General features: G+C 33.9%; 1 protein-coding gene across 1 annotated transcript; it reads left to right on the forward strand.

The window, feature by feature from the left end:
- Positions 1 to 763: 763 nt before the first annotated feature.
- Positions 764 to 6,362, forward strand: LOC110853435. Its single transcript, XM_035854225.1, has 5 exons — positions 764 to 4,249; positions 4,317 to 5,292; positions 5,399 to 5,536; positions 5,856 to 6,018; positions 6,091 to 6,362. Exons 2-5 carry the CDS (start codon positions 5,227 to 5,229, stop codon positions 6,225 to 6,227), a joined length of 504 nt encoding a protein of 167 aa, XP_035710118.1. The 5' UTR covers positions 764 to 4,249; positions 4,317 to 5,226; the 3' UTR covers positions 6,228 to 6,362.
- The last annotated feature ends 10,616 nt before the right edge of the window (positions 6,363 to 16,978 follow it).

A 16,978-nucleotide genomic window follows, 5' to 3' on the forward strand; every position in this document is an offset into this window, starting at 1 on the left:
CAATCCCAACTAGAATTGTCATCTGTCTAATTCCGAGTAAGGGTTTTGTTGGGGACTATGACGTTAATCCTTATGTATTCCCCATTACAATCTTAATTATATATCATTAAGTGTGAACAATGTTCCCTATCCTATTAAAGGTTTACAACTTGATTTTGACAGTGATATTAAGTTATTGCCATATTATTTACTGTATTGTTCTCTTGGAACAGCAGGACAAGATCAAGGTTTGACTTTTGACAGAGAAGAATTTTGTAGTGGTCAGACATTTTTTGGATTTGACATTAATCAGTCTACTGGGTCAGATTCTGCACTACAGTTGGAAAAAAAACGGATGTGTAAGAATCGAATTAAAATTTGCTAAGGCACTGCCTGAAGCGGTAAATTGTTTAGTTTATTCTGAACATTTTAAAATCTTGGAGATTGACAGATTTAGACAAATTTCTGTACAATAATGAATTCTTTACAACTTCGATATGCCTTAATCAACTCTATGAACCTTTTCATAGCTGTTTGTGCCAAAGATCAGTTAGATAGTATTAATTCAAAAACGTTTGCAATTATTAGTAATAACCAATCTTCAAACGAGGCAGGGATGCACTGGTTAGCTTTCTACAAAGAAACTGAATCGTCTGTTCTAGAATTTTTTGATAGCTTTGGAATGCCTTTAGGTTTTTTTGGAAAAGAATTTGAAGATTTTGCATTAAGAAACGAGAAAAAGGTTAGACAGTCATCATCTCAATTTCAGTCAAATTCCCAGCAATCTGTGTGGAGGGTATTGCTTATACTTCTTAATTAATCGAAACCGTGGCTTGTCCTACGATAAAATTTTAAATAAATTCAACTCAGAAAATACTCTTGTGAATGATAAAATAGTATCAAACTTTGTAAAAACAAACCTTTACTTTCCAAAATGTTCCAAATGTGGAATCGAATGTAGCGGAAAATGTGCAAATAGTCTCAGCGATATTTGTATTCAGAAAAATAGACATTGCGTTCGGATATTTCAAACAATTCAATCATGAAAACACAAACTTTTGAAAGAAATCTACTTTAATCCAAAACATATTGGAAGTTTTGGTGGACCACATCGGTTATCTGCAGCAACGGGAGTATCCCTGAAGGATGCTGTAACTTTTCTACAGCATTATGAAACATATACAACAAACAAATCTGTGAAGCATAAATTTTTTAGACGTGAAATGACTTCCCACGAAGTTGATTATTGTTGGCAAGCTGATTTAATAGATATATCAAAATATTCAAGATTAAACAAGGGAACAAAATATTTATTAACAGTAATAGATACTCTAAGTAGATTTGCTTTTGTTAAACCTCTAAGAAAAAAAGATGGAAAATCAGTAACAGAGTCTTTCAAGGAATTAATCCTAAACTCAAATCGGAAACCAAAATTCATACAAACAGACGAAGGAAAAGAATTTTTTAACAAACAATTTTATAATTTATTAAAGGAACAAGACATAAAATTATTTCATAACCATTCGCCACTTAAAGCAGCAATGGTCGAAAGGTTTAATAGAACTCTGATGACGAGATTACAAAAAGTTTTCACATATAGAAAAACAAATGTGTATTATGATATTTTACAAGAAGTAGTAGATTCATATAATGAGAGCAAACAGAATTATTGAATGTTCGCCTAGGTCTGTCAACAAGTATAATCAGATGGATGTTTGGTTTCGGAGTAATAAAGATGTTCTTATGATGAAGCATCAAAAACCGAAATTAAAATCAGGAGATTTTGTTAGAATTAAAATAAATAAAGCGCTTTTCAGGAAAGGCTATTCCCCTACTTTTACAGACAAGATTTACAAAATTAGCGAAGCTCATAACAGCAAACCTATGACATATTCCATAATGGATAATTCAGGGGAAAAGGTGTTAGGAATTTTCTATCCTCAAGAACTATCTAAAGTGTTAACCTAAGCTATTTACATGCAAAATTATTTGAAAAATGAAAGCGGTCCCCATTTCCGCTGGTGCGGAAATGGGGACCGAGATTCATCATACATACGTCACGATAGCATTGAAATTATGTTTTGATGCTGCTTTCACTCATCTACTTATCTCTTTCTTGGAATTATTATCACCAGTTTCCTGTCAAGGTTACATATAAAATCTAGCTGAGATTACGATTTCATAAATTTTATTGTACAAGAAATCGTGACAACTTACCTTTCATCTGGGTTATTGCCAACCGGGTAATAAATTCAAATACCACGAGTGACTAACTAGTGTCATATTCACAGAATCATACATCACCGTCACATAATAGATTGTCATAGATCTTGTAGAGAGAATTTCTGACTGGCTCAAAAAGTCGATATGTATGGATTCCAAACCTAGTTTGACGTTATCAGTCCCCGGTCACTACCATTTCATTTCATCCATTTGTTTTGTACGTATACTGACCAAGACAAGAGAAACGCAGGAAGGACTCGAGGTCATATCATGTCACATATCATGTCAAACTGAACGACATGGCACAATCCATCCATCGAGGCAGAGCTTAATCTAACAGAAATCCACCAACGGATGATGCACACTTTTATATTTTTGAAAGATTGTTATCAACCCATCCGACTGGGGGAATATCAGTTTGGTAACATGTTACTACTAAATGGTAACGCTTTTAATCCTTGGAAGTACAGTACAATAATTAGAAATGGGGCATTACAATTTTGTTCAAAGTTACGTACGAGTAGATATTATTTCATAAACCGGCAATTCATACATACCCTCCTAAAAAACTGGTATTAAATCATTACCGACCGGAGTACACATTTATATGACTCTAACGGCACTGGTAATAACGGGCATTAGTAATGTCGTGGCAAATTTCGTAAATTTCACCCTACCACTCACAAACAAACTAATACAAATTCGGTAGGAAGTTACTACCAAATCAATACAAGTACCAGTACCATCCCGGTAGCAAATTACTACCACATTTTTTAGCGTGTACACACAAACCGAGTCCTGCCACACGGTTGATTACTCACTCCCATTTTACAAAGTTATCACGTACATATTCCCGTCAGAAACAGTGAAAACAAGGCAAGTGATGAGTGGATCGGATCGGATGCGGGTATCACTTTTCACGTCATCAGATCATTTCATATAATCGTGACGATTTGAACAATAAGTTTGTTTTGACCAGGACGTTGTTTTTCCGACCGACAAACACATCAACATGTTTCGCGTCTTGATTTTTAAGCGCAACGCAAATAAATATATTTTTCAGGATGCAAAATCGTGCAAACTTGGCTTGTCGGCTGTTGCAAAATTTATGATAATCGATACAGCACGTGCAGTGGAGGAAATTAGTACTGCATTGAAATTCTTGACGGTATGAAAATAAAATATCACTGTGAAATGGACCTGCCCCTTTTCACGAAGGGATGTTAACGTGCGAATTTTTTTATATACGTTACGTCACACAATTGGCAAAATTAAATCAATAACCAACAAAACAATTAGTTTCAGTTCTTTTTATACAAGTTGTTTATTTCGTCTTTTGTTGACTGTTTGAGCTTGATAATTAAAGTGACGTGTTTAACATGAAAATTTGTAACGACGAGCAAAGTGAAAATACACGAAAAATTAGTTAACAGATTTGATTGTATTCGGTTTTAGTTGAAAAAAATTCAGCTAATTCGAATCTGTTCGTTAACTTGATAATTAGCGAATTTAGTAAATAATCAACAAGTGTGTTAATTTATTTGCGTATGAAGCTCTTTTTTATGCCAGACTCTGAATACCTAGTTTTATACGTAATAACTCTTCATCACATTTAAAAAATTATGTGATCCGGCGGAACACTCGCTCATAAATCAGAAGCATTTCGTTTAACATTTAATAGAATTAAGAATTGCAAAATTGAGAATTGCAAAATATTGAGTATTTAACAATTCTTCAAAAATAAACCATTTTGAAAAATTCTAGTCACAAATTCCTAGACTATAAATAATTCAGTAACTTGGGATGGAATGATAAACACATTGCATTCTTACTATCTAAATTGGTAATAAATTAACACTAAGCTTCGAAAGTTACAATTCGGTAACACATTATTAACACATATTTTTAAACCGCATATTACGATTATCCAATCCATCCATTCATGAGAAAAGTATTTATGCATATTATTAAGAAGCAGAAATTTCATGGTGGAAGAATTTTATTTCGATTTGACTTCCATCTAATTTTTTGCGTCTCATCCGAGAAAGTAAGTTCACTTTGGAATTGAATTTCTTTAAACTTGAATAATTGCGTAAAACCGAATTTTTCTGCAGGAATCTACTAAATCTACTAATTTACCTGACGGGACCCGGTCGTAATTTTGAACGCTTATTAAAATATATACAACGAAATAGCGTCATCTTAACGATTTTGACGTATGATGGATTAAAATTTCCGCAATTTTGTCTACATTTTAAAAAATCCTGCGGCTTTTTAAACCGTAGCAAATAAGTATATGCGCTTAATCAAAAATTGTGCAAATTCTTCTAATTTAAGAACATGGCTACACGCTCAATTCAATTAGAGCACAACACAAATGCATTATAATTGTTCTCTAATTCTTGATAAATAAAAGTGCATTATGTGCATGCATAACTATTTATGAGCATTAAAAAATTCTCCCCGCCCACAATCACTGCACACAGTTTTTTTACGGTATCAGTGATATCGTTAAAAAACTTTCCTTCCAACCGTTTGTCCACCACTCGTCACCAACCCAAGTTAAATCACGTCATTTCTAATAAAACAATGAAATGGAATGAACAACAAACCATGAAATATACTAAATTTTATGAACATTATATACATAAACATACATTTTTTCTCACAAGTCGAGCACAGCGATTACGTCTTTTCGAACTACATGTTAAACATATATGCTTGATGTGATGTACATAAAAACAAAATCAAGGAGTCACAGGGTCCAACATTATACAAGGTTTATCATCGTCTGCATTCCTATTTCCCAGGGACACGTAGATATATACATTCTTCCCAACCCTTTACCTATATAACCTCCCATTGTTTCTAATTTGTGACGTTTTCAATTGTTCAAAGTGTTGAATTACTAACCTACCCCAACCTAACCTAACAAAAATATGTATATATACCCATATATTCTGATAGATTGCCTAGTCACATTTGTCATATTGGACTTGAAACACCTTAAACTTTTCAAGCAGCATGCCTTCCGCCAGGAAAGTTGTTTCCATTTTCTTCTTCGTGGTGCTATTCGTTGTCCAAAATTCGGTAAATACTTACTTTACAATCTCACTCAATACTATGATTTTATCTTGCTCATGATGAGAAAGCCCTAAAAAAATTGCATTTTTATTTTTTATTAATACTTTTGTAGGAATGCAAGAAGTTCGAAATCAACAAGTTTATCGAAGAACACGGGACCTGCAACGGAGAAACCCCAACCCTCCCCCTTGATTGGGTCCCTAATGCTCTTGCCGCTGCCGCAAAATGCTTGGACATCACGGATGAATTTGTATGGTCAAATTATTTGTTGTAGTCACCTCATTTGCATATTTTGACCCAGACATTCACCGTGGAAAGCCCGTATCGTCGAAAATGGGCATAGTGGAATTTATGCAAATGAGGTGACACACCTAAAAGGATAAGTTTCAGTGGCTGCGGGAGCTGTGGGGACATTATAAGGGAGGGAATTACTTATATAACATGGGGAGAGGATGGGGACATCAAATACCCGTGGGAACATTGTCCCTTTGTCCCCTCAAGCTTCCGCGGCCACTGATAAGTTTACGTCTTAATTTCTATATGGGGTCTTATCTTATGCATTTTTCTAGTGTGCCAAACTTTGCTTGGCCTACAATTACGACGGATTCATTGTGAACAATAAACTTGACACGAAATGGCTGAAGGGTAAAGCTAACGATTTGGGCGTTAGTAAAGCCAATGAAAAATCAAAGGACGCCATCGTTGCGGCCGTGGATGGGTGCGCCAAGCCCAGTAAGTCATGCTACGTGAAAATTGCTGAAAATTGATTTCAAATTTCTCAATTTTTCTCATTTATTTATTTAGATCCTGCATACACAAGGCCAACAGCAAAAACTGAGTCATGCCCGGAATGGGAAAAATTTGATGTTTGCATGGACGAAGCTTTCAAGGTTGCTTGCAAAGGGAAAAAGGGAAAAGGCAGCGATGATTTCTTGAACTAAAGTACACACCTTATAACGTGACACTCATAAAATTACTTATATATTTAGAATGCAATTTGCAGTGAAATTAAGGCAAATTCTAATTAACTAACTAAAGGGTCGTATTTATTTGTGAACTGATTTGAATTTTAATCTAATCTGAATAAAAAAGATCATTCGTTATTTTCTGGTAAAGTTTCATATTTTTCAGAATTTTATAAGAAGAATTTATACATTTTTAGCCTATTGCTAATTAAGCACTATAAACATGTAAAAATAGCATACACATAATTCCCAGCTTGATTTCAAATGAATAAACCTAGTGGGAAAACCTTAAATTGCTTGCACATTAGCATTTATGTACATATATAAGTACGTGATTAACCTCTTTTTAGCATAGTTAGTATGTAGTATTAAAAAAAGAATAGTCAGGGTACGCTACCCAGTATTTTTGTGGGTTGGGGTTTTTGGGGTATCAAATCTCCGGAAAAATCCTAATGCTTAATAGGGATTTTTACGGGGTTTTGTGGGGTTTTGCAAGGTTTTTGCGAGATTTTGGGGCAGATTGAGACAAAATTCTTTAAACTACAACTTGGATCAATGAAAAGTTTCGGGTTCAGCATAAAATTTTGAGCATTTTTATGTAAAATAAATAAACCCAAAAAAACCCAAAAAAACCCAGAAAAACCCCGAAGTTTTTCCTCATGGAATACAAATTTAACCAATAACGCATAGCGGATATACAGATCTAGCGGATATATAGCGGATCTGTAACGCAATATTAAGTACTAAGCTAGTGGAGGTAGATAAGTTTCTGGTAACTTTTATAACCGAATCATTACAGCATCAACTTGCAGGGTTGACTGGTTACATAAACCGAGTTTTTATGAATCAGAAAAAAAATCTCTTCAACCTTCGTGTTGGTCGTAATCAATCATTTCTATCGAACATGAGAGAATGAAATGGAGACGACGACGGGACGGCCAAGTTGACTTCCTAAATTTTGTCCAAACAACTTCCGTCTCACAAATTGAGAGTACTTTGACCTTGGTAAAGTTTACTGTGTACTGAGAGTTATTGTTTTGTACAAATTATGCAAATTATGCAAAAAATGCATCAAAATTGCGAAAACATCATTCTTGAACAAATCCACATCAATAATTTAAACGTCGATATAATCTGCAAGCAAAACATCCTGAAGATCTACCTCTGAGGATTAGGATTAGTTAGTTCTTGTAAGTTAGCTGAAATGGTGGTCGGTAAATACTTATTGATCAATGTCTTCGGTCTGCACGATTAAGTTTAATCATAAACTGATTCATAAATTCACTCAAAATTGATCAATCTGGTCTGTTAGATACTTGATTTGGCACATTGCTAAACTGTAAAGTATTTCGCGAATTGCATGCAAATACAGAGATATATAAAAAAAATATCAATAGTTTTTTTATCGATTGGTTCATATCTCTTTGATTTTGGGTAGTACATATATTGATGGATTGTTTTTTATTGCGAATTGTTTTCCTTCTTTCACTCACGCAGTCAACGCATGCACATGGACTTAATAATCTCGTGGCTAGTCGGCAGCTCTTGAAATCTAATAACACTCAATCAATCATATTCATCATATTCGGTGAATATTTTTTAGGAAATCTACTCGGTTGTAGTGTAACCCAGCAAAATTGATACAAGTTTACACAGAAAGAATACAAATCGTATTATTTGTAACGTATAAATATCCGAGTGAATTTCACAATTGTGCATTAATATTACTACCTATGCATAATTAAATGGGGCTATTAATTTGCAGCAGTCATTAATGACTCTACGCGATGATTGATCATGCAGAAGCTAAAATGACAAATTATTGGATAATATCATAAGTAATTTTAAAAAATGGTTCAGAATAATTTTATAAAAATTGGCCCTTTGAAACAACACCATTAATATGTAAATACATACAAATTTATCAATCAGAAATGATCCCCACCTACAATGGGTACAATAGACCTTGGCAAAAACATTGACAACCGATGTCACTGTCATGAAATTTGATATATTCACTGTCATCAAAACATTTATTTATTTTACAGGAAACGTCAATTATTAGTCATTACTCAACTTGCAGAAAGCCAGACATTTGGGCATTTATTAACCTTATTGAATTTGAAATTACAGATATATTTGTAGGAAGAAAACTATGAAAATAACTGGGTTAGATTTTATCAGACTGAATTTCAATAAGACGACTGTGACATGATAGACAAGGTCGCGCATTTTAAAAAACAAAATAATACACAATTTCATGAAAAAATTCTGAATTATACGCTTCGTAATCTAAAATTCCGATGTACCACAACTCAACCTACTTTTCACAATGTAAAAGTCATTTGAAATAAATTTTGCGAAATGACGGCAAGATTAAACAAATTCTAGAAAATCTTAAATTCTTCAAGGCATGAAATTAAATCTGTGAACCGAATTTCAATTACTTCTCCACCCACGCGAACAAACAAATAAATCGAGAAATACGAAAAAAATCAGAATACTGTACACTTATGTAAGTGTAAGCACTTTTGAGAGACAATCTCATTCCGTGTGTTTGAATGAATAAATTAACATTTTATATAAAAGGGTGTTGCGTTAGAGCTTGCCAAAACGTGAAAAATCTGTTGCTTCTGTATAAACACTTTAGAAACTTAAAAACTAAAAATAAACCCAAATTGTCCAAATAAGTAGAGGGCATGTATTTGTATTTCTAGGTGTAAAAAACTCCTTGTTCCTGTAACAAAATTTATATTTGCGAAACATGCAGACCTTTGCATGACAGAATTACGGAATATAAGTTAGAAACAGGCAAAGTCAATAATATGCATACATAAAAAAGTCAAGGATTGACAAACTAAGACTGTATATGGTCAGAAATAAGTTATCCTAATCAGTCTCAAAAGATAAGAACGCAACAAACTGTTATTTCTCGGCACACTTTCTTTCCGAAAAATCGGACTGTGGGCCTTGACTTGACCTAACTTCACTAAACTGGAGATCTTGGCTTTGTTTTGTGCAGAAAAAGGAGAACTGTAAAAGTACTCGTCGAGGGTTGATTTATTGCTCAGAATTGCATCTGCTCTCAACATTCTTTTTCGCAATTTGAGTGAGTGAGACACTCGATTTCTCCAATTGTACTTTTTTATAGTATTTTGGGGATGAACAAACTTTGTACCGATCTTCATCTCGTTCTAGAGTTGACTAGAAAATTTTGTGCATAGTGGATAAGAGAAAGTTGTAATTGGAGTTGTATTTGTATGGATTATGTGTGCACGTAGGGTCATCGTGCGAAAATATTATTTTGCGCTTAACAATTTTGAGTAGTCTGAAGATACAGAAATACCGGAACAATTAGAATTTGTGCATTCGACCACAGCATTCGAGGGAGGAGTGGCCGGAACTTAAAATCAAGATTTTCAAAATACGATTTTCAAAATAAACATATTCGAACAAAGTAACTTGACTTTGTGTATGAATTCACAAATGATTATTAAACTGGTGATCTCGCAAATCTACTTATCATTATTATTAGTCAAATGTGCGAATTTTATCATGCGAATTTTATCATGCGACTTTTAACCTCTGAAAAAGCTTCTTTTATTGTCACCCAGATTCCCCAAAATTTCCAAATTCAAGAGTTGAGAAACAAAGCAAAACAAAGTTTACTTTCTCCAAAATTACTAAAAAAACATCCGACTTTCTGATCTAAGAGATTGAAGAGCATACAAAATAAAACAAATTCAGGAGAAAAAGTGAGATCCGCGTGGGATTAAAGTGTATATTTTATTGGATTCACTGCCATAAACTGCCTCCGCAATCACAAGCGTATCGTCTTCGTATCAATACTTGAAACAACTCTTCAAGTTCAATCAAAAGATATGTGACGTCTATTTTTATACGCTTGACAAAAACAAAAACATCTCAGAAAAATCGTATTGATCGAGTTGTAGGACAAGTTTTTATTAAACTGGACAAACGTTAACGTGCTACTAAAAATAAATCAAATTAACTGACCGGTTATACAGACGTCTGTAAACGTGACTGAAGTGTAATTCCTGTCCAGAACCTCAGCAAGAGAAAAGCTTTTCAGATATATTTTTATTTAAAGTTAGATTTTAAAAGTAGTACATAGTTTAATAAATAATAAATGTAGGACCTGCTAATTTCAGCATTTAAAATATATTTAGAAAACACTTATATTTAGTGCTTTTTTAAGTCCAGCAACATAAATAGTGCAAAAAACACGTTAGTTTAAGTACGTTTCGCACTTCCTTGAAATTGAGTGGGCCGTGTAGACCTCATAGAATTTCGGACAAGTTAGAAACCTATAGAAATCTGACCATGGTAATCTACATATTTACATAAATCCGATGACATGATTTATGCTCGAAATTATGTGTAGATATATACCCGCAGTTAACATTTCACGTCACATCTCACACTTTTTTGTCTACATGAGAGTCCAAACATCGTCAATGCACTTTCTCCGTTTCATGAAACAAATTCGATCCCAACCAGTGTTCCTTTCGCTGCTTGAAATCACGACGCACAAAAAATGGGATGAAATTTTCCTACAAAGATGAAACCGGGAAGCACCTCAAGATTTGTGTCATACCGAAAAAACTGGGGAGAACCCTTGCCTCCACTTTCCCTCCTATCGAAGAAACTGAATTTTTATCATCTTCTTCAATGGAGGTGAAAGACTGAAAGGGTGAAGTGGAGCGAGTTGGATTATGTTGACGAAATCTGAGAAACGACGCTGCTTTCTCTGCCAATATGAAGACATGATGGATTAAGAGTTCTATTTTGAAATCTATATGTCACATATATCCATGAGGGTACTAAAGATTATGCAAAAATGGCATAATGCCGTATAAATGACACACTAATCTTAGCGATTGAGATACGGGGGACGTATGTCAAAAGAAATTCTATCAGGATTAGCTCGTCGAATCGGAAAATGCAGGTTTGTTGAGTGGTTTGGGTAAGTTTCGTAATCTTGAAGATAAACAAAAAAAGTGAAGTGGTTTTTTGCACATGATACCAAATTTGGACGCATTATGAAAGAAATGCAAATGTGAAAAAAATCGCATCTTTACATACTTATTTTAGCAAAAACTATCTAGTTTTGATAAAGTCTTCTCTTTTCAAAGGGTAAATACGCTTTGGTGAAAATGGGGGTTAGTTCTTTATGATCAAAGTATCTGTAAAGCATTCGAAAGAAGCAATTCACGCAGTCCTTTATAACTTTGTAAAATTCTGTAAAATATTTTTACAAACTTTTACAAAATAAAAAGACTCCCTTAATCTGAGTTATACTTTGACAAAAATGTATAAAATTTTATAAACGTTTACAGATTTTACAGATTTTACAATACTACCAAGGACTTCAAAGATTTGTTAAGAGATGATGCATATATAAATGAAAAATGCAATTATAGCTTCCTTATCAGAGATAGTATTTTATGAAATTATTACCGCATACACATGTGTACTACCACACCACAAGGTAACGATTTGCAACCCGTTCATAGCAATAACTTCCTTAAAACTAAAATTTTGTACAACATAAGGGACAATTTCTCACACAACTTGTAGCTGAGCCATTTCTACGTGGGTTTATCAAAGTGTTTGGAAACGACGCAGTTAACCAGCGACCTTCTGGCATAAGCTGAACAAAGGTAGGGAAGCAATATTCGCAAAATCTGTGTCTCCACAGATTTGGAGTGCAATTTAACATGGAGAGATTCCTCCTTGACTGACTATTCTACATGGAGAAAGTCCATCCGTTTCATGTGTCGAATTCAATTTGTAACCAAATTTCGTCGAAGTGAGACAAAATCAAGGTAGCAAATCCACAAGATTTGTTTGCATCTGTGGTGAAGGGGGTGAAAGTACGGATTTGTTGTTTATATTAAGTATAATGCGATTTTAGCCGTGTCTACATACATACATACATATTTTGTCTTTGTTATATAGATATTTGATTTGATAACATGCCGTGGAGGATGACATAACAAGGTCGAGTCGACCTAGTCGACACTGCAAAGGATAACAATTGAGTCACAATTGTTGATGTGAAATGTTCTGTAGTGCTACAATGTTTTTTTTATTATGGTCAGCATAAAATTATTACGTTTACATACAAAATTCCAATTCCGTTCTATTTTGTTGAATTTATTAACAAGATTTACTCGTATTATAATCAATACACCTATCATTTCCTTATTGTTCTAATGTTACGAATTACAATTTTCAGCGTCTTCTTCTCACATAAAAAGTTTGGAAATCGTGAAAGGTCAAACTCGGCAGTGAATATACAAATAGTTTTTATTTTTTATGATCGTCTTTCGTTAGGATTTAAGAAGATTATTCAAATTGGAGGGACCGATTTTATAGTAATTTATATCAATATCATCCATTGTGGAAGCATGTACATTTCATGTAAAAAGGTAATAGAAGAATTTCAAATTAATATATAACAATTCTAAGTACCTTTTCGAAAAAAATTCCTATCTTGAAGTAACTATGTACATTCATCGATTCGATTTTATCTTACCTGTGGTAACTAAAAACTCTTCTCGTTTGTTAAAAATCCCAAACTATTTTTGAGATAATAATGTAGGTTTTGGTATTTGTACATCTTTGACTAAACTTCGATTTGCTAAGTTTCCTGAAATTTACAACCTTTCGCTTGACGTGTGAAAAAATGGGATGTAGAAATAACTCCATTTTAAATCTTTTCCCTCGTGCCTTTACCTTTTCCAAGTTTACCAGTAGAATAATATAATTGGCGTGAGTGAAAGTACGTGAATAGTGAAAGTGCTTCATTTCATGGTCATGGCAGCATTTCGTCTCATCTGCTCCGCTCGATTAGACGAGACTACAAACCAATTTAGCCTTCGCATCTCTGAATCTTAAATCTCTTGGGTCACCTCGGCACTGCATCCACTCCCCCGCACCTTCCCTCCCCAGGTATTGATATATGTACGGGACTGCAGCCGTTAATTCCAAAATTATCTACGATTAATCTGCCAGGAATTCAAAAAAGCAAACGGTAAACAAAAACAAAGCATTCCACCTTTCATAGAAATATTGCGACTTCTTGTATACATTTTTCGTCTATTATCCAAGAATACGTAGCAAATGTGCCTTAACCGGATCACGTACCATAATTGAATTCAAGTTGATACTACGTGGTAACTATTTTTGTCCAACTATTTTCGTGCCAAGAATCACGCAGTATGATATTGTAAATAATGGGGTTGGTCAGGTTTTGACCTACAAAACGAGAACCTATTAGTAAAAATTGAATACGGAAAAATGTTTATAATTGTCCGTGTTATATAAAATTCTCATCTTGTTAATTGGTGACCATTTATGGCTAATGGGAACTGGAAAGATATAGAGAAAAGTGCCGATTTGAGGTGAACATCGGTACAGAAAACTGGGGAAAGTTGTCCCTTTTCAGACAACCTTTGCCTTTCACGGATTTATTCACTGCTTTCTTCTCGCCAGTCAAATCGGTTGTTGTGTTGCGAGTAGACGAAGTAATTGAGCTCCTTGAGCTTGAACCTTTCACCACAAGGTTGTCGAAAACAATACGGAATAAGGAACATTCTTGATCGCTTTCTTTATTCGGCGGAACTTAATCCTTCCACATTTTCGTGTTTTGATTTTGATGAATGATTCACTAAAGTGGGAAAGAATGAGAGGAAATGTTTCCCTTGTTGGAAATCGAGGAAGAGAAAGTAGGCGTGGGTGTTTGTTTGTTGTTTATAAATATAAGCACGTTGTTCTTTGAAGATGTTTACAAACATCGGTAGCAATTTATATAATATTCTGTTTGAGGGATTTGGTTTCTACTTTGCATATTTGCACATACTGAAGTTTGCAGAAAAGAGATTCATATCTTCATAATATATGCTGTTTGTGGAATAATTATCGGATCAAAAACCGGGTCAGGAAAGATGTCAACCGTATTACACTGCTTTAGACCATGGGATCCTGAAATGGTAATAAAGTTGAATTTTCTGTGTACCACGTCCAACATTTAATATTAAGGTACTTGATATCTATAAAATTGTCCTTTACACATTCATCAATCTTTACGAGATTTTCAAAATATGCCGTTTCAAATTGGGTATTAACCTTTGTGAATTTGCATTTCGCCTATAAAAAAATTCATCAATTATGTTTATCTTCAACACCTTTCATCTCATGCCATATTTTCATATGCAACTTTCAATATAATTCCAGATTGGACATTAACCTTTACAACTTACATTTTATACTTAACACTATTTTTAATTGAATGAAATATTTTACGGAATATTTCGTCAATTGGATCCCACGTTATTAAAAAAGGGTCATAGAAAGACCTATGCATAGAATTAGATGTAAAATAGCATGTAATATGCCATACCCATATTTACTTTTATACTGGTTACTAATTTGAAGATCTTGCTTTCACCATTATGACAAATTCTATTTAAGTTAGTATTTTGGTAGCCGTATTTTCTCTGCAAGATGATCTGAAGCTGAATGAAACCTAATTCAACGCCCACTATCAGATCAATCGCTGAGTAAATTGCATGGTAGACCGGATGCGCAAAAATGAGAGGGTAGCAGCTTTTCTAAAATTTCTTGTTATTCGTCACGAGAAAAGACTACGCTTCACACATCACGTACATATTTTGGACGTCACGCGTATCTAAGGATGCTGGGAGAAAGTTCAAAGTGGTTACGGATAACATTTTGAAGTTTACGATTTCTCACTTGGTTAGATAACCCGCTTATCTAACGCCAATTCTCCACTTCCTCTCCAGCTCAAGCAACTACAGGTAAGCGAAATAAGTACTGGTATAAAGTAGTAGATAAATTCTGACAATAAACGTCGAGTGAAAGCGGCCATGGAGGATTTTTTAAGAAAATTGAAATCCCTTTCAGAAATATTCTACTTCACAGTATGTAGTATCACGTGCAATTTTTTTTTGCAAAATCTAAAAAAATGTAAAACAAAAACATTTCCTGGAAATTTATGAAATTATTTAAAATTTGCACTTTTCTTAAATATGGATTAATTGTTTTTTCTACATAAATGTCCTCCAACCTTTCAATAAAAAAATGTTCTTAGGTATTTCGCAAAATAATTTTTGTCAAACAAACTATCTGTAAATATGACTTTTAAAAATATGACTTTCACCTACTGAATGTAGCTTTGTTCTGTATCGTTAAGTTCAGGGAAGCGAATTCAGCTCACTTTCTCCACAACTTTCTCGTGTTCTTATTCTTCCTCTCTGTACAGCATTTCGACTTTGAGTTTACGTATCAAAGTCATGCTATCGTCATCACTTTGCTTTCACGTGCACATAATTTATACTAATGGTTGTAAATAACAGAGGATGAAAGAAGAACAAGGAAGTAAGTAACGAACAAGTTGATGTATGTGAGTAAATTGGAGAACTGCTTTCTCCACCTGCTTTCACGGGCTTTCTGCTTGGCTAAACGTGCAATTTTCAAGGAAGTAGGCAGTCCAAGGAAGGCTTTGACTTTATCTTCGTAGCTTGCAACTTGCTTATGATGGAATAAAATACGATCACCTGCGTTGCATTCTGCATACCTGTTGGATTTTTGAAAATTGTTAATAAATTAAATGTGTGGCTAAACTGTCATGCATCCCAAATTAATTTAAATTTGTTTTGAGTGTTGGATGTAAGGATATTTTTTCAAGATCACAAATAATAGATCGATTTGTGCTCGATTTTCAAAAACAGTGATTGATCTATTACAAAATCATGCAAAAATTTGATATTTTACATGGTTTTGATTTGTTTTTATCGGACATTGTTAACCTTGAAAATTCCTTTTATATGCTCTAAAAACAAGCATTATTTGTCTGTTAACTTTGATACATTTTCAAATTTCTCATCATTTATTATGCTAACGTTGTATGCGTGCTTTGTGTGCTTTGTGTGTTTTGCTATGTGTGCTTTCCTCTCCCTATTTTTGTGTTTAGTACGAATTTCCCATTATCGTAATTGACGGCAGGATGGAAAGCTCATGTAAATGGAAACATATTATTTTCTCCCTCTGCTCCTTCGTTGCTGCAAAATCGTCCCCCGAGACATTGATACGTCTTCATTTCCTCCTGTTTTTGGTTAAATCAGTAAAATATTTATTCCCGTTTCGCACTACTGCCATATTTTTGTCTTATTGACAACATCATTTTGTTTACTGCGTTTTTCGTGATTCATTTTCTGTTTGATGCAGAAGCTTGGATGATTTATTCTGTAATTCTAAAATCTAAATTGGTTGACTGATACATCAATAGTATTGAGATTTTTATAGGAAACCCGGACAAAAATAAAATAAATTTTACGAGAAGCTACTTATATATTTCGCTTTGCTTATTAATTAAGATATATATATACAATTAAATAGCGTTTTTTCGGCGCTCTAAAGATTTTCGAGTTTGATGGCTGAAACTTTGCGTACATGAAGAATCCGTAATAATATTGGGGTGGCGGATAGGTAGTTTTTGCGCGTCAAGCCAAAATGTGCGAATTTTTTGCAAATTTTGAGATAAATTCAAATTTTGACTAATCTTTGCTTTAGTATGACTCGAAATAATTTTAAAGATTATTTTAGACTAGAATTTATTCGCTGCGTCGATTTTGGACCCCAGTTTTCCAATTTGTTGAATAATGCAAAATAATTGCAAG

Source organism: Folsomia candida, unplaced genomic scaffold (assembly GCF_002217175.1).
Source record: "Folsomia candida strain VU population unplaced genomic scaffold, ASM221717v1 Fcan01_Sc008, whole genome shotgun sequence".
NCBI lineage: Eukaryota > Metazoa > Arthropoda > Collembola > Entomobryomorpha > Isotomidae > Folsomia > Folsomia candida.